The sequence below is a fragment of the Mytilus galloprovincialis genome, chromosome 8, assembly GCF_965363235.1.
Source record: "Mytilus galloprovincialis chromosome 8, xbMytGall1.hap1.1, whole genome shotgun sequence".
Lineage (NCBI taxonomy): Eukaryota > Metazoa > Mollusca > Bivalvia > Mytilida > Mytilidae > Mytilus > Mytilus galloprovincialis.
In genome coordinates this window covers 42,075,965-42,101,593 of record NC_134845.1, presented here as the reverse complement: position 1 = coordinate 42,101,593, position 25,629 = coordinate 42,075,965, and the positions used below count along the sequence as shown (strand labels likewise).

Genomic DNA, 25,629 nt, shown 5'->3' with positions numbered 1-25,629 from the left:
CTGACAATAAATATTTTAAATTATCATTCGTCAGCCAATGGGATAAAAGAATTTGCACCCAACAAGAAACCATGATGGCCAATGATAACTTCCGGTTTAAATTTTGTATGAAGAAACACCTGACATTTTTTGAAGAATTCCATGTGCATACCGGTTACATACTGAAAATATTGTAGGTAAAACGACAAAAAGGTTAATTTTTAATTATAACAATGGCATAATGAGTATTTTTGTCATATTCTTACCGAGTGAAGGCTTGTCTAAAACTCAAGTTTCAATCATTTTATTTCCTTCTTGGAAGCATGCATGGTCCTTGACATCACCTCTAAAAGAACTAACATAAAACTTTAACTTAGTTTTAAAATTTTCGTACACGTTACGCCAATGTCATAACTGTTGAATGAAAATTAAAAGCGTCGAACCGGCATGATATACATTGGAATCCCCACTGGAAGCCTCTAAATTATGTCATAAAAGTGGTATTTGGATCAGGATATTTATGGAGCAGTTATTTTATACATTAAACAGACAAGTTAATACACAACTTTGTATTAGCTTAATGCGCACTGTAATAAAAAGTTAATTCAAATATTGTTAAGAATAAGATTTCCTTTTAAAAATTTCCCCCTATAAAGAGCTGCCTACATGTACATCAGTATCCATGCATGTACCTTTATATATCATACTTATGTATAGACAGTTATTGTAAAACTCTGTTTTTTTTCATCATCTCTATTTATGTTTAATCATTAGATTTAAGCTGTTTATAGGGCCATTTAATTGAAAACAAAAATTATCCTTATTTTGTACCTTGTTTCATGTTTGTTTGGATTTTCCGTACATATTCACAATGCTTAAATGTAATATTGTCACAGTAAGGACTAATTGTTTATACATGTCATTAACAAGGATTAACCTTTCATTAGTCAATCTGTGTAACTCATTAAGAAACAAGAACTTGAATTAAAATTTTGCAGTCATAAATTGGTATCACATCGACAGATGGTTTCCGGATAATAACTTTAGTATAAGTAAATAGAAATCAATAAAATTTTAACACAATGTTTATAACCAAAAAAGGACGATTGGGATTGATTTTGGGGGTTATGGTCCCTAAGGTTTAAGAATTAGGGACCCAAAGGGCCCAAAAATAGCATTTATCTAGTGTCTAAGTATTTCAATTGTTCTGAAATTGTACCACAATGTTTAATACCATAAGTAGAAGATTGAGATATATTTTAAGGGTTATGGGGCAAACAGTCTAGGAATAAAGGGCCAAAAAGAGGCCAAAAAGGGGCCAAAAAGGGGTCAAAAACAAGCATTTGTGTAGTTTCAAGACAATAAATTGGAGTTATCTTTCTTTGTCCAGAATGGTTGTTGAATCAACTAAAACCAATGCTTTATATAATCTTCTTTGAAAATTGGAGTTATCTTTCTTTGTCCAGAATAGAAGTTGAATCAACTTAAATCAATGCTATATACAATATACAATGCAATATTCACTTTACTACCAACTGATAAATTAAAGCAATCTTTACCATTCAGTGATTACAAGCACTTTGATTACCATTCTAGGGTTATGCCCCTTTACAAGTTCGATTTTTCAAGTTTCTGGTCTCTTAACTTAAGTTTGTCTCAACTAAATTTAATGAAATGTGTATATAATGCTTATAACCTCTTAACTCAGTTTAAGTTCAATTTTTGGCAGCTTCACTTTTACAGTTTCTGAGTTATGTCCCTTTAATCACAATCCAAATTCAGAGCTGTATCCAGCTTGAATGTTGTGTCCATACTTGCCCTAACCGTTCAGGGTTCCACCTCTGCGGTTGTATAAAGCTGCACCCTGGGGAGCATCTGGTTAAACATCGTTTATGGGATGTATTATGATCCCTTACTTTAGTTTGCCTCAACTAAATGTTATGAAACTTATGCAAAATTCTTATTGCCACTAAACACAGATCAATTTTACATTTTTGGTGGCATCACTTTAACTGTTCTAGAGTTATGCCCCTTTTAAAATGGAAAAATTGCTGAATTTTTTGTTTCCATTCTCTTACTTTTAGTTTGCCTCAACCAAATGATATGAAACTTGTACACAATTCTTATTACTGCAAAATACAGATCAAGTATGAATTTTGGTTGTGTCACTTTTACCGTTCTAGAGTTATACCCCTTTACAAATGGAAAAATTTGCTGAATTTTTTGTTTCCATTCTCTTACTTTTAGTTTGCCTCAACCAAATGATATGAAACTTATACACAAAACTTATTACAACACAAACAGATTAGGTCTGAATTTTGGTGGTGATACTTTTACTGTTCCAGAGTTATGCCCCTTTATAAATGGAAACATTGATGAGTTGTTTGTTTCCATTCTCTTACTTTAGTTTGCCCCAACCAAAATTACCAAATGAGATGAAACTTTTACACAATACTTATTACAACACAAACAGATTAGGTCTGAATTTTGGTGGTGATACTTTTACTGTTCCAGAGTTATGCCCCTTTATAAATGGAAACATTGATGAGTTGTTTGTTTCCATTCTCTTACTTTAGTTTGCCCCAACCAAAATTACCAAATGAGATGAAACTTTTACACAATACTTATTACAACACAAACAGATTAGGTCTGAATTTTGGTAGTGATACTTTTACTGTTCCAGAGTTATGCCCCTTTATGAATGGAAACATTGATGAATTGTTTGTTTCCATTCTCTAACTTTATTGTGCTTCAACCAAATGTTTTGAAACTTATGCACAATGCATATTAGTGTATTACAACATAACTGTCAAAAGACAGATAAATTTTGAATTTTGGTGGTGTCACTTTTACTGTTGTAGAATTATCTAGATTTATGATTTGTAAGCTGGAGCAACATCTCTGCCAAATGGGCACATTCCTGATTTATTTTTCTTATTTATCAAAGTAGTATACATTGTTATATTTTTAAATTTACCTGTGTTTTTCAGGTAAACAATGTCTTCAGATGAGGGTATGTGGGATCCCTCTGGAGAGGAAGAAGAGGACAGCCGCTGGGGATGTGCTGCTCCAAAGCTTGGTGGCAAGAAATTGGAACAATGTTTAGTTGGAAAGCAAGAAATCATGTTGCCTGAAGCTTTAACAGAACAGGTGCTGACTTAGATTTGATATTGTTGTATAATTTAGTTGAGCATGATGTATTTGATTCTCTGATTATAAATAGACCATTTTCGACTTTTGACATCAGATTATACATGATATATAAATTATTGACAGTAATAGAATGATATTTTAATGCTGGACTTTTAAATTTCAGAAGCATGTATTTGATGAGGTAATGAGTGTTGATACATGGAAGAATGCACTTAATCCAGCACAGAGAGAACATCTTATGGTGAGTGTTGCATTATGGTATATTTTCTTGTTGAAAATTGACAATACTTATTCCTGACTGCTTTAAAAAAAATGTGTCAGTGAAGATGCAAAATTTACTGTAGTGCTATTCTGTCAATGCAGAGGTTTTTTGTTCAAACCCAGGCACATGGCAGGTGAGCTTAAATTTAGTCTTAATTGCCAAGGAATTTGGTTTTATTGCTAAAAGAACATGGTTCTGTCAGGGCACTGCGACTTCTTACTCCAATTAAATCTAATGGCCACTGAATATCCAGTAGTGCTGAAAGAGGCGTGGATCATCCATCTATTAATCATCATACTTCAGTATTAAAACAGTTCAATCTTCCAAACCATGTTCAGTGGTCTGTTTGATTGAGGAAGCAATGCTTGATTAAAAGCATTTTTGAGCAATATACTTTGTATGAATGTAACAGAGAAAAGTGCAAAATTACAATTTTAACAAACCCATGTAACGATATTGAAATACACATGTATGTATGTAAAATTTCACACCAACCTGGTTCAACTTTATATTCCTGTACTTGTAATTTTCAAATATATGTTATTTCAGAAATTCCTTCCATCATTTCCTGAAAAAGATAAAGAAGAAAAAGAATTAACAGTAAAGTAAGTGTTTAAAGTATGAATTAAATGGGTTTGAACTCTGACAGGTTAACCTAGCAAAAGCTATATATGCATATTTTATATACAACTTTTTAAACTATTTCAGAATTCTGTCAGCATGTCTGTTTAATTTTTGCGGAGGTATGTTAATTGATATAGGAGGTAAAATATCCATCTTTGCAAGTATTAAATGAAGTTAGAACTCTTAAATTGAGCAGCTTAGCATTGTGCTTTATAACTCAGGAATCACAATTTGAGGACTTGAATAATTTGACACTATAAGTATCTAACTAGTAACTTCGATACAATAGCATTGGTATCCCAATGGCAATATTTACATAGTTGTAGTTCTGCAACTTTTTGGTACGTTCATATAAATAAGATAATAATTTGATTGTTGTCTGATATATCATTATTTCAGGAAACTATTTAGTGGAGAGAACATTAAGTTTGGAAACCCTGCACAACAATTCCACACAAAATTAAAAGGTAAACTACCCTTATTTGATTCAACAGTCTAAATTTTATTGTTAACACTGGAAGATATTTGAAAGATTTGTACTTTTTATGAATGAAAAATGATTTCCAAAAATTAATTGTGATTTTCTTAGAAGGTTATTACTGTGTAGACAGTAGACTCTTACCTATGCACAAATATAACAAAGCATGAGTGAAACACAGTCCAGGCAATTACTGAAAACTGTAATATTACATTAAAATGTAATATTACACAAATCTGTAATATTATTGTTTTCTGTAGTATAACATTTGTTTTAAGGAAGTAGGGGTTATCTCCCATTAGTTGGTACAAATTAATTTTTCATTACAGAAAAACAAATTTGTTTCTAGGTTTTTATATTTACATTGTTGTATTGACAACTTATAGAGCATACTTTACATATTATAAGCAAAAGAATACTTATTATTTATAAGAAATTTGAATTAGAAAAATGACACTTGGATTTTGTCACTTACTTTTATTGTTGGAATTAAAGACTCTGATAACCTTAAATGAAATTTTCAATACTGTAGTCTGTTTGACGTCAAGGAACAAAGAACGCTACTTGAAACTTATTTTCTTTTGACAGGTGGCTTCTTTTCTCCAGACATAGCAAGATACAGTGGAATGATTAAAAATGTGAAATTTCGTGAATATGAGTTCAGACAACAGAAATATTATGGTGATTTGTTGAGAGATATATTGTTATCAAGACAGGTGGGTGGAAAACAACAGGAATAGTTAGGGAAAACAATATAACATGTCAAATCTTTTGAAATAAAAGTACTAAAGCCTCACTAACATATTTTGGATTCATTATTATTCGTTTGATACCAATTTTCATGTATTTTTTAGGTAGAGGAAAACAAATTTCTCACAGGTTGTGTGCAGACTTTGGCAAAACCACAAAATCAAGTATCCACGAAAAGTTAGTTATCCACAATCCATGAAAATTGGTACCCATGAGGGCCATGACAATTGGTACCCATGAGGGCCATGACAATTGGTACCCATGAGGGCCATGACAATTGGTACCCATGAGGGCCATGGCAATTGGTACCCATGAGGGCCATGGCAATTGGTACCCATGAGGGCCATGACAATTGGTACCCATGAGGGCCATGACAATTGGTACCCATGAGGGCCATGGCAATTGGTACCCATGAGGGCCATGGCAATTGGTACCCATGAGGGCCATGGCAATTGGTACCCATGAGGGCCATGACAATTGGTACCCATGAGGGCCATGACAATAAATGAATCAACAGTATTTGCTTTCATACAATTATTGGCACAGAAATATTTTTTTTAGTTTTATACCTTCCTCTTTCCTGATTGCAAAGGTATATTCAAATGTCTGATATTTATTTCTCTTTTAGAGATGAATCCAGTTGATCATTTGTTTTAGGTTTTTGTCAGTATGGCACAAAAAATAAGAGGGATCTTTAATTCTAATACATGTACTCAGATTTGATACTTGTTACTTTTACTCTATAGAAAGTCTTGGGTCAGATGAAAAACCTCCCACAAGATGAAAGATTAAAGTTTGATCACAAACCACCGCAGCCTGATCCTAAAGAAAAAACTATAGAACATAGATCTAGAAAGAAATTCTACAGGTAACACTTATATATATTATTATACTGAAAGTAAAAGTTCTAGATTTAGATTTGTGTATACGAGGAAGGTATAAAAAAAGAAGATGGGGTATGATTGCCAATGAGACAACTCTCCACAAGAGACCAAAATAACACAGAAATTAACAATTATAGGTCACCGTACAGTCTTCAACAATGAGCAAAGCCCATACCGCATAGTCAGCTATAAAAGGCCCCGAAATGACAATGTAAAACAATTCAAACGAGAAAACTTACGGCCTAATTTATGTAAATATTGAACAAAAATAGATATGCAACACTTAAACAAACTACAACCACTGAATTACAGGCTCCTGACTTGGGACAGGCACATACATACATAATGTGGCCGGGTTAAACATGTGAGCGGGATCTCAACCCTCCCCTAACCTGGGACAGTGATATAACAGCACATAAGAGTGAACTATTAAAATCAGTTGAAAAAGGCTTAACTCATCAGATGGAGAAAAATACAAGTGGATGTGGACAGGTACTTGTACATCCCAACTGACAGCTAGTCCAAAGCCTTCAACAACTAATAAAAGAATCATGCATCTAAGACTAAATAATCTTCTTTCTTAACTTTCATGGAGATGCATAATCTTTTGTGCGCTTTGTTAAAAAAATATTGTTGTTATGTACGTAACGCCATAATTTATGAATTTCAGTTTGCATTTTTTCAATCCAAGATTGCTTGCATCAACTTATCGAAAAACTCTGTAATGTTGTAATTGACAAGTCTTATTGTAATTTGAATTTAAGATTGCTAAAAGAAGTGAGACAGGAGTGTGGTGTAGAAGATACATCATCAGAGGAAGAAGAATATACAAGTTTGTATTTTATTGTCTTTATTTTAACAACAATATGTGATAGCTTTTATGGAACATAGGAAGATTTTTATTCCTGAGCTTCTGTCATTCTGAAATAAAATATTTGTTCAAACTATTTTTTTATGCCTCCACTGTAGCAGAGGTTGAAGTAAGTTTTACCATTGTAAGTCTGTACATCCCAAAATTAGTTTCTGTTCTTTATATTTAGTTTGCCACAACCAAATGTTATGTAACTTATACACATTGCTTATTTCAAAACACATATCAAGTTCAATTTTTGAGTGGTGTCACTTTCATCTCTCTAGAGTTATGCCCCTTTACAAATGAAAAAAAAAGATAGCTTATTATAGTTGATGCTTTAAATGATATAAAAAGAATGCCAGAATTTCAAACTAACATATATACTTGATTACAGATCCTGCACAGAAAAGTAAGAAGCAGTTGTTTAAATCTTTGTGTCCAATTCCTTCTCCAGAACCAACCATACCCAGTGTGGTAGCTACGTATGATGTTAAACCCTCACTGAATGGTGATCTGACAAGTAAGTGTGAGTGTCCAGAAAAAAAATAGATGGAGTTGTGTCACTTAATATGTCAATTCCTAACAGAATATAAAGATCTGGAATGGAAGTGGGAATATTTCTTAACCAATTATTAGTAGTGGTATGGCTGTATACACTCTCATAACCCTTTTAGAATTCTGATCTGCATTAAACTGAATTAAGATAGAGAATGGAAATGGGAATGTGTCAAAGGAGACAACAACCTGACTGAAGAACAGAAAACAACACAAGGTCAACAATGGGTCTATAAAGCAGCCAGAAAAACCCAAATCTGAGGCATAATTAAGCTTGCTCCTAATCAATAATGTATAGTAGCTCAGCAAAATGGATGCCCCACTTGAAACAGGCAAATGAACCAAAATTTAAAAAAACACACAAGCCAAACAAATGCTAGAGGTCCCGACATGTGCAAAAATGGAGCGGGGTAAAATAAGTTTTGTGAGCTCTCAACCCTACCCTAAACCTATAACTAATGTGGAATAAACAAATGTTTGTATACAATTTCTCATTTTCAATGAAAAATCTTTGATATAGATAAAAAAAATCTGAAAAATTTATGATTTAAATTATATTAGAAATTAGAATTGATGAAAGAACAAAATTCTAAATGAAGAAGTATTTTACGAAATATAATTTTACTTTGATTGTAGGCGATGAAGAACACAAAGGTCCCTCCAATGCAAAATACCAAAGACCTATCAGTCCTATAGATGTAACTGAAGAAGACTACTCACAACTTCTTAAAAATCACAGAAGAAAGCACAAGGAATGTGATATAATGGTAAGCATTGGGATATTGCAAAAATAAATCACAATATCACAATTAGTAATTGATATGTGGAGAGTCTGGATTAGAGGGCAGTATGACTCATATGTAGAATTAAATTTAAGCTGAAAAGATACTTCTAAATATTCCTTGGGTAGAATTAATATTTAAATTTATGTGCTGTAACTACACATGGATGGTGTAACCCTTTTTTGTACCTTTTGGAAGTAAAGCAGCCAAATTTATGTTGTTATATATTTGTGATTCAGAAAAAAGATTTTTAGTAATTAATTCTGGGGAATTGAGAGTGAAATTGATCTTAGTTGCCATTTCTTTATATGGTTTGTAGTATCAGTGGTAGCCTTTAAAGCTTAAATCATGTTTCTTTTTCTTAAGGGAATTTATTGAAGTTACAAGATAACATATACATAATATAAAACATAGTTAGTTTCAGAACTAGTTAAGTGAAAATATATTAGCAACAAATGTTTGGTGAGTCAGTGAAAAAGCATATATAATGATTTTTTTTTTTAAAACTTGTAGGAATGTCCAGAATTGGACATACAGAACATTACTCTAGAGGAAATAATGTCCAGATGTCAGGCTCACAAGAAAAGTCCTAAAATACAACCAGGTGAGTTCTGATAAAAAGACTAAAGAGTAAAATTCACCATTATTTTGTTATTAAGATAAATAAACAAAATTTTACCTCCCGTGAATTTATAAATAGTGATTATATGATTTGATAGTGATTATTGACTCACTCAAAAGTAGTTATTCTAATAATGTCAGTTTTTTTTATTTTAATGAAATATTTTGATGTGCTGTTGTTTATTTGTAGCTTCTACTAATTCAAGTATGTCATTAAGTAAACGGAAGAAATTAAGAATGAAGGAAAGAGCAGAGAAAAAATTGAAAAAAGAAAAAGATATTCGATCAGAACAATCAACTCCAAGTAGATCTAATTTCACCGATGAGGAGGGAAGTGGAATAGGAGACAACTTCTTCAAAACAGAAATAGATAATATGTCGGAATATTCTCTTCCTGAGTAAGTTTTCAATTTTTATTTTTATTTTTTCCCATTTATGGGCATTATTTTTTTCTGGTTTGTGTCCGTTCTTCCATCCCTCCACACTTCATTTTAAAGTTTTTGGTGAAGGTAGTTTTTGATGAAGTTGAAGGTCAACTTGTAACTTAGTACACATGTTCCCTATGATATGATCCATACAAATTTAATTCCAAATTGGTGTTTTACCCTGATTTCGCGGTCCACTGAACATAGAAAATGATTGTGCGAATGGGGCATCAGTGTACTGGGGCACATTCTTGTTTATTGCTATACACAATACACAATGCACATATACCTGTGATCAGGGCTGTTGCATTAAAACATATAATGAACCCAGGGAAGGCACTTTGACACCCACCTCTTTTTGCTTTGATAGGACAGCCCTTAGGGTTGTGAAGGATTCATATTAGTACATGAATGTATATATATAAATTTATCATTGATAAGCAAGCTGAAATAATTAGTGACTTTACTTAATGAGAAAATTTTAATTCTGTGTCTGTGTGAATAAAATATATTGTTGATAAAAGATATTGTAATGTCTGACATACATTTTCATAAAATTGGTACTGTATATTTTTCAGATCCTATAGATCTAACACAATAATTGCAAAACAGAACAACTTCTTTAGTTTGGTCAGAGATTTGTTGATAGACTTCTCAGATGGTAAAGGAAGCACTGCCAAGGTAAACAGATAGTCATTAAGTTTTTTGTTGCTTTCTAATTGATGATACCACATATTTCTTTTCATTTATAAGTTAATTCTGTTTATTGATAAACAATGTCACTTAATTATACGCCCGTCATAGATGCTTGATGGTATATTATATGCCTTTATGTCTGTCAGTCCACTCATCATTTCTTTGTCAAAAAAAACTCATTTTGATTTTAATGTATAAGCTATGTCATTCCAGAGTTATGGGACTTTTAATGTCAAAATAAGGCAACTTTTCATATGTGTCCCTTATTAATTTTCAATATATTATTGACTATTGTGTCTGTTTGTTTTGTTCAAGCATCGGTGACAATATAATGGAATGTGATATGACTGTCATACAAGTGAGAGGTATAAAACCAGGTTTAATCCACCATTTTCTACATTTGAAAATGCCTGTACCAAGTCAGGAATATGACAGTTTTTGTCCATTCGTTTTTGATGCGTTTTGTTATTTGATTTTGCCATGTGATTATGGACTTTCCGAATTGATTTTCCTCTGAGTTCAGTATTTTTGTGATTTTACTTTTTATATATATACAAATTTGTATTTAGCTAAGGAGTAAGGAATTCTATTTACTAGATTCTTTCTTAATACATCAGGTTCCATGCTGATGAAATGCTTGTTCAACCTGAGAATCTGTTTTGCAGTCAGTTAAAAAGTCTTATTATAAACAAATGCAAAATTACATTTTGACAGAAAAAAATATTAAGAACTTTGTTTTAATCGACAGAGAGTGGTAATTTCCTAATTAGAATATTTATAATGACTTTTCTTTTAACAGATTGAGGAAAAAGTACGAGAATTACAAGAATCTCCCAGTTGGAGTTCAATGGCCTGGACAAAACTGGAGACTAACTGGGTTGATACTGTCACTTCAGCACTCAAGTTCTTAGCTGGAGAACTTATAGGTAAACCTCAAATTATCTCACATCAATCTAAAGTTCTTAGCCTTCAAGTTCTCTGAACTGTATTGTGTGTTCGCTACTTCATTTCATTTTGGTTGGGTCGATCCCAATGTAGAAAGGTCTGTTTTATGTAGTATAGAATGTGCAATAAATGTTTTGAAGTTAAATTCATATAAAGAAGGAAAAAAGCTTTAATGTTTATTTCATATGAAATGCAGTTTTTTATTTGTTTATACAATAAAAGAAGTTATGAAATAATATTTTTCTTAACAGACAGAAATCAGATTCCTAACAAGTGTAAGGTTCATGTCTTTGCCATCTTTCATATATATATATTACCAAACTAAACCAAATAAAACATACAGTACATATAAATATCTGAATATCCTGACTATGCAAGTTTTGATGATATTTAAAATCACATTTTACTGCAGAAAATTGACCAAGATCTTTAAGGGGCACCTGTTTTAGAAAATTCCATGATTGTAAAGTGAAGATGCAGTTTGAAAACCGCTAGATATATTACAAATGTGTTAGAAATTAATGAATTTTGATTCTTGTAGGTGCAGTTCCTGATAATTTTGTGCCATTTTTGGATTATAAAGAAAGGGCCCAGCAATGGACCTGGATTGGTGCAGGTAGAGATTCTGATGATAAATTGGCCCAATTTTTTAAACATTGGATGACTAACAAAAAGTTAACAGGGACAGAGGAAGATGGAAGAGATGGATCACCCCCACCTCCTAGATCGTAAGTATTGTTGTGGTCAAAGAAATTAATCATTCCTATCAGATCATACCAAGTAATTAGATGAAAGAGGTGGATACTTTCACCATCCACTGATTGTATGCATTTAAATAATTTAAGGATATTATCTCTTGCCTCCTAATTGTAATATTAAGTTTTGAAATCTAGGAGATGGGTCTCCTATAAAAAAAAAAAGGTGTTGCATGCATAGTATCATGAATCAAAATTGAGAAAACCTATAGATTTTAATCAACAGTAGAGTACAATGCATATCAGAGACAAACAAACATATTGAACAAAGCATGAAAATATAAGTTATGTATGTTTCTAGCATTCTTAATAGTTTTAATTAGGTATGTCTTTTTTATTGTAGAAAGACAACATTTGTGGTGCGGGCCACTACTGAAGAAGAAAAAGGATTATTTAGGGAACAGGTATGAGTCAATTAAAAAGATAGAATTTGTGTTTCTAAAGATCATATATTTTCAATGAAAACAATGAAAATAATATCACACAAAAAGGCACTAATTGAGAGTAAAAAAAGAAAAGTAGAAGACAAATGAATAATTAGTTTAAAGCACAGAACCCTATATGTAAAGTTATAATGTAACTTGAATGTTTTCTAATTGGTAAGGTTCATGCTGTAATGTGCATCTGTCCTTAAGGTCATGCCTAAAATGTATCCAGTCTAATTACTGTATCTTGCCCTATGGATGTCTTTTGGTTATTTAAGATGTTGGGTTGCTGTCTTATTGGAGTATACCCCACGTCTCCTTTTAATCATATCAAAAAGAAAATGAATTCCTTTCATTTTTTTATGAATAAAAGGAGATTTGAGGGCAATGTCAGTTGATAAGCAATTAAAAAAATACATGCTAGCAATTTCAATTTGAGATTAAAAAAAAAGTGTTCAACAACAGGCAGCAATAACCACATTTATTACTACATACTCTGTATAGAAAGTCAGAATCAGTAATATTTCTGATATAGTTTTACATAAAAACAATAGTGGTAAAGACGTTATCAAAGAGTAATAACATTTACTTTTACTCAATCTGAACTTCTGAAGTGTGTTAACAAGTGCCCTTTCAAAGATATTATTGATGAAATAGGTATTTGGGACTTATAATGAAGTAATTACACTATACATGGCCAAAGTCAAGTGATGTTGAGTAAGTACTGAAAGCATACTCTTTAGCTCTTATATATATGTCAAATGAAAGAAAAAATAACTGATTTAGTAACTAAAAGGTTTGATAGTTGAGCATATTGCTAATTATAGATCTATTTGTTGATAGCATATATATGATAAACTTAAATTTATATTTTAGGAGCGACGGAGAATTGAAAATCCCCATAAGTCTTTTACATATAAATTGCATGGATATGAATCTGTTGTTGGTCCAGTAAAAGGTGTTTATACTAAAGAAAGTGCTTTAAACAAAGCTCGGGAGCATGCATTATTGGTGTCCTCTAGGCCTGCATTTGTTACTATTTTAACTCTAGGTAAGTAAATTGACTGGTAGCTCGAACAAAATTGTAAGTCTACATAAATGTATGAATTGTTTGTCATGTGTAAATTTACTTCTATAAATTCAAAGACATGTGAAGTCTTGCTGCACTATAGCCTTTTGTGCTGAGTTGTTTTAGTCAAAAACAGTCAATCATCATTGATATATGTTTAAACATTTTTTGTCCAGCAAATTTTTTATTGAAACACTCTTTAAACATGATATTTGTATGATCTCAGTATATTTATATTTCATTGTGTCTTGTCAGTTTGATTCCCTTGTTATGTGACATAAAAGACTAACCCAATATAAGCAACACAAAAGTAAATGTAGCTCTATGATAATATGAGGCAGGCATTACCTGTGAATGGGAACGAAGTCTATGATTTTTTTTTTAAATCAACAATGTCAAAAAGAGAAACGGAAATACCATAACGTTTCCGATTTTGGTTCTGTTGTTAGGGATTTTTGTTGTGACATTATTTAAGTTATGACATCATATTCAATGTAAACAAAGAAACGCTGTCATCAGGTAACGTTTTTTTATAACAAACATTTTTTTTAAAATGAATTAGTATTAGTTCCTTTCTTCGACTGATAGATATACATTTTATTCAAAGTTTCATGTAAACAAGACCGGAAATGGAAGTAGATTTCTGCGCAGATCCAGATATTCAAAAACGCGACAAAAAAAAATAAAATTGAACGTTTTTGAGTTCATTAGTTCAATGAAAAATTCAGGAAATTTTCCCAATTTAAAAAAAAATTTTTTTTTATTGAATTTTCTACTGTAATAGGGGACTTCGTCCCCATATAAAAACAAGAAGATGCGATATGATTGCCAATGAGATACATGTTACTAATGGCAAACTCAAGGCCAAAGATGTGACCCTATAAGGATAGAGACATATGTCATTTTTTTTTTTTAAACAAAACCTTCCCTTTGTCTCCTTGACAAATTTAATGCAGAAATGTGTTTTTGCAGCCTTGTGAACTGGAATCAATCAGTTATAACAAAGTTTACAAGAAAATAATGGACAAGAGAAAATATAAAATTATTTTACAATTATTTTTCAGTAAGAGATGCCTCTGCTAGACTTCCCAATGGTGAAGGTACACGAGGAGATATTTGTGAATTATTAAAAGATTCTCAGTACTTAGCTCCAGGTGTAACTGATGCACAGGTATAAATATTACATACAAGATACAAAAGTAATCGTCTAAAATAAAAACAGTGTTGCACAGAGAATTAAAAAACAATAAACCATTATAAGAGAAAGAAAAAGATATGATCTTTGTAAAGTAGCATTCAAATCTTGAAATAAGAAAAAGTTGTTCTAAAAAACTTAAATTAGGATTTCAGACTTTACTTGAATAATAAATAAAACAAGTACAGTCGACTCTCGTTATGTCGAAGTCAGCCAGACCAGAGAAATATTTCGAGATACACGTAGTTCGACTCAAACGAACACCGGAAGTTCGACAATCTAAGGGACACAACTCTTGCTTAGCTTGGTAAAGCTAAAATAATTCCGGGTGTTTATGGCAAGGGGATCGATATTCTAGTATCAGATTGATGTATTTGTATGTCACAGTCTTTTAGTATTATAATGACATTTTTTGTTTACTTATTCAAATAAAAAAAAATCCTATGGCTTTTCCAAGAGAGTAATTTCCAATCGATAGTTTCGTTATTCAGGTCGGTTATAGCTGACAAAATTGTTTATTCTCGGATACAAGAGATTTAAGAAAATTTGATTTCTATTCATTTTGTTTTATCTAATTCTTTCTTTTCAAAAGAAAATATAACAAGATTAAAAATGCCGTTTGAGTAGTTTTTAGGTGATCATCAACGGAAGCCATAATCTTCACTTTATACACACCCAAGCTCATTAGTGTAAATTACAAATTAATTGTTTTGTAAACATTTTAAATACTTTTTCATGAACATTAACAATGTATCACTAATTATTTACAAAAATTCTATAAAAGATAATCTTAGGTAAACACTCGTGGAAATAGCATGTCATAAATCAATACAGTGTTCAGTGACCGGAAATTTAATTACACGTGTATTGTCAGATTAACTCTTCAATCCATATTTAAAAATCCCGGAGGTCATGTTTTGACATATGTGTATTAGTTCGAGATAAAAAATGAATTTTGAATGCTTTTGTTAACCTTGGGACCGTAAATTTAGTTCGACTCAACCGAAATTTCGACTCATCCAATTTCCACTCATCAGGAGTCGAATTACATACTTTTGTATGGAATAAAGTTCGGGACCACGTGAAAACTTCGACTCATCCGAAATTTCGAGTCAACCGAGTTTGAGAAAACGAGAGTTAACTGTATATTTCATTCTGTAATCATCAATTCATGTTAATACCGAAACTTCCTTCATATTGCATTGATAATATTACCATTTGTAATATACAGTCACTGACCGTATATTGTCTTGTTTATGACATCTTCAATGTGTTTCCGTAGTGTGCAGTGTTCTCCCCAGGCCATTTTAGCTATAGCTATATTTTTTCACCGTGATGCTATAATAATTTCCGCGACGCTATAATTATTCCCGCGACGCTATAATTATTTTGAAGATGCTATTTTACTTGTCCTCAATTTTGAACTTTCATCTATTATCGATTATGATCATAAAAATTATATCGCCTTTAATTGTAATCCCTTTAAGTCGGACACTAAAGGCAATTAAGAGATTAAATAGCTAGGTGTTAATTGCCCTCAGGGTGATAACTGTTTGGATGCGAATATCCCAAGCTGACACTTGTGACATGACTAATACCACGTGTCTGCAAACACCAATTTCGACATGGAAAAATGCAATCACAAAACAATTCGAAATCTATGTTTTGTATTACGAAATTTCAAAGATTGAAACGATTTTTTTTTTTTTTTAAACTCTCCAAAAATTACTTTTTTTCTCTTCCGGTAATACGAGAGCGAGAATTTTGGTTTAGAGCTAAAATAATTTCAATACTTCTTTAAAAAGTTATCATAATTGGCTTAAGTTTATGTTTAATCCATTTAATGCATTAAAAGCGTCTTATTCATTCACAATCTCTTGTCAAACAATGTTTATTCTGGGACTCATTTTCGTAAATTTTTCTACGGCCGCCATTGCACATTTTTGTGTAAACTACGGATAGGAACCGGACCAGATATGACAAAAATCCGCATTTTCCCAATAATGACAACAGATGGACAGTAGACAGAAAAAATATACCAAGAGAGAAAACTACGCATTAACAGACTATTTGTTAGATAACTTTGATAAAAATACATATCATTTTGATGTAAAGATAAGAAACAACTATGACTAATTCATTGAGTGCCATGAAACAATGAATTTCATAAACATGATAAAAAAAGTTTTTAAATTGATTTTTTTTTTGCTACTTTTGCTACTTTATCTTACTTAATATAATATAAAAAATAGTTAATTTTGTGTACTAGATATTTAGTTTTGTATATATATACAGGTTGCACTATAATGAACCATTCATTCATTTGACTTATTGTTGGGTAACTGAAACCACATATTTATTTTTGTTTGGCACAAAAGGAAAAACATAATTCTGTAACTATAAATGAATAAAGAAAACATAAACTGAAACAACTGTTTTTGTGGTTATAGTTTAATTGTATTCTCAGTTATGAATTGAACAATATAAACTAAAACATATAAAGGAAATAGAGCATCAACGCGACGCAACAAATGACATTAAAAAAAATACAGTTATTTTTTTTTACGCAAAAGGTGATGCTATCCAAAATTTCTGGGGAGAACACTGGTGTGTAATTTATGACGTATTTTCTTTATATTCCCGATTTTTCACTTCTTACAGTTAAATTCAAAATTGATGATTTTTACCACAATATTTCATTTGTAAGAGTTGCAGTATAAAGAGAATAACTATTTATTGTGATTGTTAAATTTGAGGATAAAAATGCTCAGCAAAGCCTCACATTGTATCTGTTTCTTAGACTAGTATTAATAAATTTTATATTTCAAGGTTAATGTATATGTAATTAAAGATGCCTGTTTCAGTTAAATGTGGTAGTTAGTGGTGCTCTTGACAGACTGCATTCAGAAAAGGATCCTTGTGTTAAATATGATGTCAATAGAAAATTGTGGATCTATCTCCACAGAAACAGAACAGAAAACGAATTTGGTAAGATTTAAAAAAAATTTTAATCAAATATTTTAAGTTTTGTGATTTAATAAAAAAAAAGCATATTAGTTATTTATTATTATTAAGGTAAAAAATATATCAGTGTATCTTGAATTCAGAATATAAAAATTCACATTTTTCAAAACTGAAGGTCGATAGGAGTTGCAAGTTCTACATGACAGAAAAAATTCACACTACAACAATTATTTATTACTAGAAGATATATTTCCCAAATTTGGTTAACCCTTTCCTCCATTGAAATTTTTTTTTTGCATACTTGATTCGCATAGGATTTTTTTAATAAAATGCTGAACATATGCTTTAAAGTATTAAGGCATTGCGAAAAACAAATATTTCATCAAATAAATTTAAGTCGGATATTCCTATGATATTCCTTTTCATATTGGATACAAATTTTATTAAGTCAACTGCAGACACTTTGTAGTCAAAGTGTTTCAACTGAGGTACTACACAGGCGTCAAAAAGCGTCATTATGGAGGAAAGGGTTAAGGAATTGAAAATCTAATGATTATAGTAGCAACACTCATCCTTAATACAATGAATCATCAAAGTAAACACTGTTTTAATTATACCCCCGCTTTGAAAAAAAGGGGGGTATACCGTTTTACCTCTGTCTGTCCTTCCGTCAGTCCGTCAGTCCATCAGTCCGTCAGTCCGTCAGTCTGTCAGTCAGTCCGTCCGTCCCATGAATATTTTTCGTCACATTTTTCTCAGGAACTACACTACCAGGATTTCTGAAATTTGGTTTCAGGCTTGATATAAGTCAGCTATACTGTGTGATGCGTTTTCAGATTCATCACTCGACAACTTCCTGTTTACCGAACACTTGTATGATTTTACACATGATAGCCAAGTTGAAAGTTTTCGTCACATTTTTCTCAGGAACTACAATACAAGGATTTCTGAAATTTGGTTTCAGGGTTTATATAAGTCAGCTATACCGTGTGATGCGTTTTCAGATTCATCACTTGACAACTTCCTGTTTACCGAACACTTGTATGATTTTACCCAAGATAGCCAAGTTAAAAATTTTCGTCACAATTTTCTCAGGAACAACAATACAAGGATTTCTGAAATTTGGTTTAAAGGTTTATATAAGTCAGCTATACCGTGTGATGTGTTTTCAGAGTCATCACTCAATAACTTCCTGTTTACCGAACACTTGCATATTTTTACACTATTAATATTATCTACTTGCGGCGGGGGTATCATCAGTGAGCAGTAGCTCGCAGTTTCACTTGTTTCATTTTAATTTTCAGAACGAATCCACCAGGCACATGGTGCTGCCCAGAAAGCAAAGAAATCTCTAGCACAAACCAGTAAACCCAAATCTAGCAAAGCTGTAAGTTATTGAAATAGCTAGTGTAACATTGAAACCCTTAGTTGGTCAGCTTATCTAGTACAAGCAAAATAGAGCCTGTTAGGGTTTAAACTTTTTATTTTGAGGTGCCACCATCATAACTTTAACTGTTCTATTTCAATTCAACCTCAATAATGAAATAATAAAATACCTAATTGACGGGAATTTTGACCCCCTGGGTCACTTTTAAACCTTATTGAATACAAGGTAACATTAAATTGATGTTATTGTGAACAGCCTCTTTACAATTTGTGAATACTTTAATAAACCAAGCACAACAGCAATATTATTGCTTATATTTATCAGGTAATCCATGTAATCATTTTCATCATGATTTCATACTAAAATGAACCAAAAAAATAAATAAGTAATTGAAAAACATGTCAGTGTTGAAAGTGTATTTGAATTTTTGTGATATTATCTTTTTCAGAAATTAAAAGATACTGCAGCCCAACAGAATGCACAGACTGTCACAAGTCTAAAAACTAGTGTAAATAGTAACCCAGAGTCCCTTAGTTCTCCACAACCCATGTCTTCAGCTGTTCAAAGTCCAAAAATCAATAACCCATTAGTTAACCAGAGTCCCAGGGCATCAAATGTAGGAGCCAGAACGGTGGCAGCTGCCTTAAAGAATGCCACTGCTGCCAATGCCACCCAGAGTTCAGTGAATGTAACCTTACCAATAACAACTATAGCTTCTACCAGAGCTAATCAAGTGACAAGTGCTAATATAATGTCCTCACCGACTGGAGCTACGATACGGTTCCAGCTTCAACAGTATCAGTTACAACAACTTCAACAACAGAAACAGCTTCAACAGAAGCTACAGCAAGTGGCAGCTGCTCAACAAGCCAGTAATGCTGCTAAATTAGGTGAGTAATCCCATTATAATTTACACATTTGCAACATGGATCTAGATATTGTAGTATTATTTTATCAATTTGAAAGGTTAGTTCTACAAATAAATGAGTTTTTATGATAGATACAAGCAATGGCACTACTGAGAAAGATAAAGGGCAAAATTTCATTTTTGACATATGATCATATATATATAAGATTTCTAAATTTTATCAGTTTTCATCAATTGCAAGAAAATTTAAAGCCCTTAATCAAATATAAAGAGATGTTTTTCAAAAACAGAAATACTGATATTTGACAGGCTAATGTCTTTAAAACATCTGAAGGACTTGTGAAGTATTTTATTTTTTAGATTTATAATTTTTTTATTTTAAATTCAATTGGCATGTAAAGTGAGCTTATCATCAAGTCCTTCTTCAAAACTTTTCCTTGGTGATGTTCACCTGATTTTTCTTTTCAGCAAAATCTGGTAATGATATGACAAGTCCCCAGCCGACAAATGTTACACAACTCAAAGGAGAGAATCTTCTCAAACAATTGCCACTCAGTATACTTCAAAGTTTACAAGCTTCAGTTGCAGACGCCTCATCTCCAGTATCGCAAGCTATTACTCAAAGTCTAGCTTCAGCTATAAGGCCACAGTTGATACAGCGACAAGCCTCCTCTGGTTCCCCTGTTCCTCAACAATCTCCTGCTGGGACCCCTACTCCTGGATCACCTGTCCCAACACGATTACACACTCCACAATCTGGTGTAGTGACAGCAACTTCATTATCTTCATTGATCCAGTCATCAGGAGCAGGTGCCCCTCTAGTAGCAAGACTGGTACAACAAATAGGAGGGAACCAGATGGTCAATGTCAGTAACCTTTTAGCTGCTCAAAGAGCCCAGAACCCTAATCAAGGATCTTTAACCAATGCTACACTAAAAATACAAGGTAAGTAGTATAAAATATTATCCAAAGTTTAATAAGTCTTTGCATTTAATGTGCATGGCACATAGTCATCAATATTATGAGGAAGTGTGGAAACTGAAAGAAGAAGAATCTGATGATAAAGTTTATTAAGAAATAGGCACAGATCAAATTACAAGAATTAGCACTTTGTACAGTTAGGACTTCTCCAAAAAAAAACCCCACTGATAAATAGTTAGAAGACTCACTTTAAAGGTTCCTTAATTCAACCATGCATAAATGTTAGATTATTTCATATGAAACCTCTATGAAAGAAAAAATCACGATATTTTTGTAAAGTGCCTAATGATCCCCAATGGTTTGGTCATTTCCATAATATCCAAACCAGTTTGTATAGAAAATACATGTATTTCCAGGAGTAGATCAACAAATACAGAAGAAAGTTTTTTTTATAGACATATTTGTCAATAGTTTGTGCTTTTATCAGATATAAGAAGATGTGGTATGACTGCCAATGAGACAACTCTCCATCTAAGTCACAATTTATAAAAGTAAACCATTATAGGTTTAAGTACAGCCTTCAACAAAGAGCCTTGGCTCACACCGAACAACAAGCTATAAAGAGCCCCAAATATTACTACTGGTAGTATAAAACCATTCAATCAGGAAAACCAACAGTCTAATCTATATAAAAAATGAGAAACAAGAAACACTTATGAACCACATGTAATGGTTATTTATGAGAATCATGCATTTGTGATTATTAGTTAGCCATAGCATGTGATTATTAGTTAGCCATAGCATGGACTAGATTTTATGATAAAAAGATAATAAAGGCAGCAACATTGAATTTTTTTTTCTTTTTTCATTATTAGGTGGTAACGTGATGGCTGGAAAACCAATCCATTTAACTGGTAAACCAAGAGGTCAAATTGTACATATCGCAGGGAAAGGTCAGCAACAAATGGGGCTCATACAGGGAGGACTTCCCACCATAAGCATAATACCTCAGGCTGGAGGAACAGGGGTTATGACCCTGGCACAGAATAAATCCCCTGTATCAGGTAATTAACAAATTCTTATGTTATAAAGGACTGTAGGCTAGTTTATTTTGTTTGTTTGAAGTAGTAAATTGTGAATACAATAAAACTCCAGTGGTCAAATTTATTGACTTATAGAAGATATTATGACTTAAATTTAAGCAATTGTGTCCTCTCCTGTTTAATCCATTCAAATTCCACCATATAATCCTAGAATATTGTACGTTAATCAATCCTAGAATATCAAGATAGTGAAGGACTGTAGGTTATAACTGTTCATTTTCTGTTAGATAATTAGAAGAGAAATTAGTAAATTAGAGGAAAAATAAGTAAAGAAAATCTTCCAATTTACAGGGCATTCAGAAGCCAACAGAACAGGTAGTCCATTGACAACTGTCATAACAACAGGTGTCTCCTCTTCTGTCAGTCAACAAAAGGTTGTGACCCCTTCTCATCCAGGAATAATGGTCACTCAGTTAACTCCTGGTAACCTGGCTCTCAGACAGGGAACCAACCCCCAGACTAAAGTAGTTACTGCTGGACAGTCTGGTTTACTATCAACACAATTTCTGGTACCCTCAGGATCAGCCGTATCTCAATCTCAATTAACTCAGCATGGTAATTATTCTTGTTTATTTAATATAATGTTAGTGGTGTATATAATGTATTAGCACTTTTGTACTTTGTGTTGTCTTGTATAAATCCTAATGTAAAATTAGGAACTTAAATTGTCACTTATTTTAAACGTTTGATTTTATATATATTTTTTTTAGTATCAGACACATTCCAAATTAATTTGTAAAAGACTGCATAAACACATTTCGTTTCACCTGAAAGATATGTATATGCTGACCGATTAAATTGCATTTTGATATTAAAGGCATAGCTTCTGTTCAGCATTGTGAAATCATGCAGGAGAGCAATATGGATGATGTTTCAGGTAGTTTGGGACGTAAACAATGTTTTTTATTAGTGATTAGGTCAGTTTAAGGGGAACCTCTAGGATGTCAATGAAATTTGAAATGCATTTGAATTAGCATTGCTCATCTCATTTCCATGGATATTATTTTTTTATGAACTGAAACTTTTGCTTAGTTTTCATGTTGAGGATTGATGTTTAGGTCGAATTAAGATGAACCACTTAGGGTAAGTCAGTGATATTTGGTAAGCTGTTGTATTACTCAAATCCGGTCATATTTCCATGCAGATTATATGGCCCTGTCCCCTCAGTCACAAAAGTGTGTGTTAAAGTCAGTTTAAGGGGAACCACTTTACTGCTTAGAAAAATATACTTCATATGTTAATTGAATGATATTGTTGGGAAAAAAATTACTGTGTCTTGAGAAAAGATATAATTTTCATATTTTGGTCAGTAATTCAAAATCTTCAAATTTGTTACTTAAAATTGAGTTTCAGCATAGCATTAAAGAAGAACCTAACAGTAAAAGCCACTTTCTGTTTATTTTCATGATCTTGAGTTTAGTTCTATCTTTCTTATTATAGGTGGAGCAGCACCCATTTTTATGACAGCTGCAGGAGCTAAACCAGGACAAAATATTCAAGTTGTTCGTACAATGCTGGGGCAACAAGCTGGATTAAAACCAGGACAAGCTACATTACTTATATCTCAGCCTAATCTTCAACAATCTGGAGCAAATATAGTTTCCACTGGACAAATTGTTCATAACACTGCCGCTGTTCAGGGGAAAGCTGGTGCTAAAAATAAAACTACACCTGTTTATGCAAGAATTATAACGCCACCTGCTGGCATGCGGTTAGCAACAGTAGGTGCTGCAGCCGGACAATCAAATCAAAACGTTGGCATGATTCAGACTGTTAATAAACTTATCTCAACAGGAAATGTCTCCATAGCAACCACACATCCAGGTGATGGTGATCATGTGATAGTGTCAAAGACCAGTGATAACAAAGAAGGAAACTCATGATATTTTGTGATACTGATTAAAATATTTGTTATGTTTTTTGGAAAAAAAAGAAATAGATATATAGAATGCTTTATTTTTTTAAGGTCAATGGACCCAAAAAAATATGGATAAAGTATATGAAGGTTATATTTGAATGAGGCAGAAACATACACACAATTTAAAACGAATCATTTTCTTAAAAGTTGAGGCACCAAAATACAGAATACCAGAAACATGCACACATAAAAACAGCAACAATAGACAGGTGACGATATGTTATGCCAATCTCTAAATCAAATGGGGTCTATCAAAGATGTGAATATATCAAACAAGCAATCAAAATATCTGCAATCAACACAATATTCTCCAAATAAGGAAAAATTAAAAAAAATATTATTAAATACCACCATGAGGAGGTTCCTGAATGGGGAGAAGAATATGAAAACTTAGCGCAAATAAATTTCTTTTTTTTTTCAATATCTTTTATGCATGATCTGTAGGTTGATAAAACTTACCAAGTACTTATTAAGAAGAACACACAAGAAAAGTTAAAAGAGGAAAATAACTCTTACTAATAAAAATATAACGTCATGTTGGATAATAAAAAAACACAACAGATAGAAAATTACCAATATGCTCTATTATAAAGGATGAGTTACTGTCGAAAGCAGTCCATAGTACCTAATAATTAACCCACTGATAAGAAATCATGCAATCCTACACCTGTTATTGGTTGCTGTACTTATAATAGATGATTTCATACAGCGACATCATAAACAGTACAGGAAGAAAGGTTATATTACGCTATGCCCCAAAATACACTGGACAGAAAAACAAAAGAATGGTTTTAGTATTGTTTCAAACTTTTAATTAGCAAATTGATCTTGATCCAAAAATACACGATGCATTGATTAAGAATAAACTTTATCCATAAGACCATTAAGCCATGGAGACAAATTTGAAGTGCAATTCCTGAGTTTGTAACTTTATGAACTACATTACCATTTAATGCAATATTTTGACAAAATTCCTTCTTCCATATCAGTGATGAAATTTATGCAATTTGTGCTTTATGATTGTTTGTTTTAAGAATGAAGGTCGAATATATTGTTTTATGTTGCCTTCAAACATCAGGAACTTTTTAGGAGTTTAAATTTGAGATGATCATAAGGTGGATAATTGCTTTTGATTTTCAACTATCATAGAAATGAGATTGGTAAATGGGGGTGTTTCAAAGAGACAACAACCTGCAAACAAAAGAGCAGAAAACAGCCAAAGGCCCACAAATAGGTCTTCAATGCAGCGAGAAAATCCCTCAACCAGAGTTGTGATTCAGATGGCCCCTACACACACATAACATGATATGTTATCAATGGGAATCAATAAGGAATCAATGATTGTTATTCAGTAAAACATATTTTTTAGCAATTTGCATGTCCAAAAAAGGAAGGAGAGGTCTTAACAGAAAAAAGACAAAAGCAGATGACCTCCCAACTCGTCATGGTCTAGCTAATGACCAAATATGAACTCGTTCAGTTTAGTATTAAGTTTGACAATATTTTTAATTAAAGTATCTGCAAAAGCAAGAAGGTATTTTACAAGCCCCAAAATGCACACACACTTTACAACTCGTGACTGTCAAGCTGCTGATCAATATGAGGATTTTCTATTGTGTTCCTAAGAAAAGTGATGACAAAAATATTAAATAAATGAGCAGACATTGATGTTAGTATTCTCGTTAGAATTGTTTTACATTTGTCATTTAATGGCTGTTTATAGCTGCAGTATGGGCTTTGCTCATTGTTGAAGTCTGTATGGTTGTTAATCTCTGTCATTTGGTCTCTTGTTAAGTTGTTTCATGGGCAATCATACCTCATCTTCTATTTTATACATGGTGAATGCAACATTACCCCCACTTTTAAAGTATGGGTATTATTAGATAGATACAGGCAAACATTAATGAGACATAAACCCAATAAAAATAGCATATCAAAAAGTGATATTTTCTGTCATGTATAAAATAGAGAAGAAAGGATATGGGGTGTCCATCCATGAGGCAACATTAGTATGTGC

At 32.3% G+C, this 25,629-nt stretch overlaps 1 protein-coding gene across 5 annotated transcripts; it reads left to right on the top strand.

The window, feature by feature from the left end:
• Nucleotides 1-52: 52 nt before the first annotated feature.
• Nucleotides 53-23,643, top strand: LOC143041961 (nuclear factor related to kappa-B-binding protein-like). Of its 5 annotated transcripts, none has more exons than XM_076214139.1 (25): nucleotides 53-176; nucleotides 2,970-3,129; nucleotides 3,296-3,373; nucleotides 3,944-3,999; nucleotides 4,418-4,485; nucleotides 5,085-5,212; nucleotides 5,993-6,114; nucleotides 6,895-6,962; nucleotides 7,378-7,509; nucleotides 8,175-8,305; nucleotides 8,834-8,924; nucleotides 9,132-9,339; nucleotides 9,945-10,047; nucleotides 10,862-10,988; nucleotides 11,549-11,735; nucleotides 12,106-12,166; nucleotides 13,064-13,238; nucleotides 14,321-14,427; nucleotides 17,316-17,439; nucleotides 18,720-18,802; nucleotides 19,251-19,692; nucleotides 20,139-20,615; nucleotides 21,467-21,655; nucleotides 21,986-22,249; nucleotides 23,135-23,643. In XM_076214139.1, exons 2-25 carry the CDS (start codon nucleotides 2,977-2,979, stop codon nucleotides 23,575-23,577), a joined length of 4,017 nt encoding a protein of 1,338 aa, XP_076070254.1. In that variant the 5' UTR covers nucleotides 53-176; nucleotides 2,970-2,976; the 3' UTR covers nucleotides 23,578-23,643. The 5 variants fall into 5 exon arrangements, with proteins under 5 accessions (XP_076070254.1, XP_076070257.1, XP_076070256.1 ...); XM_076214141.1 differs by having other exon boundaries at nucleotides 60-172; nucleotides 7,378-7,503; XM_076214138.1 differs by having other exon boundaries at nucleotides 60-172.
• Nucleotides 23,644-25,629: the final 1,986 nt, after the last annotated feature.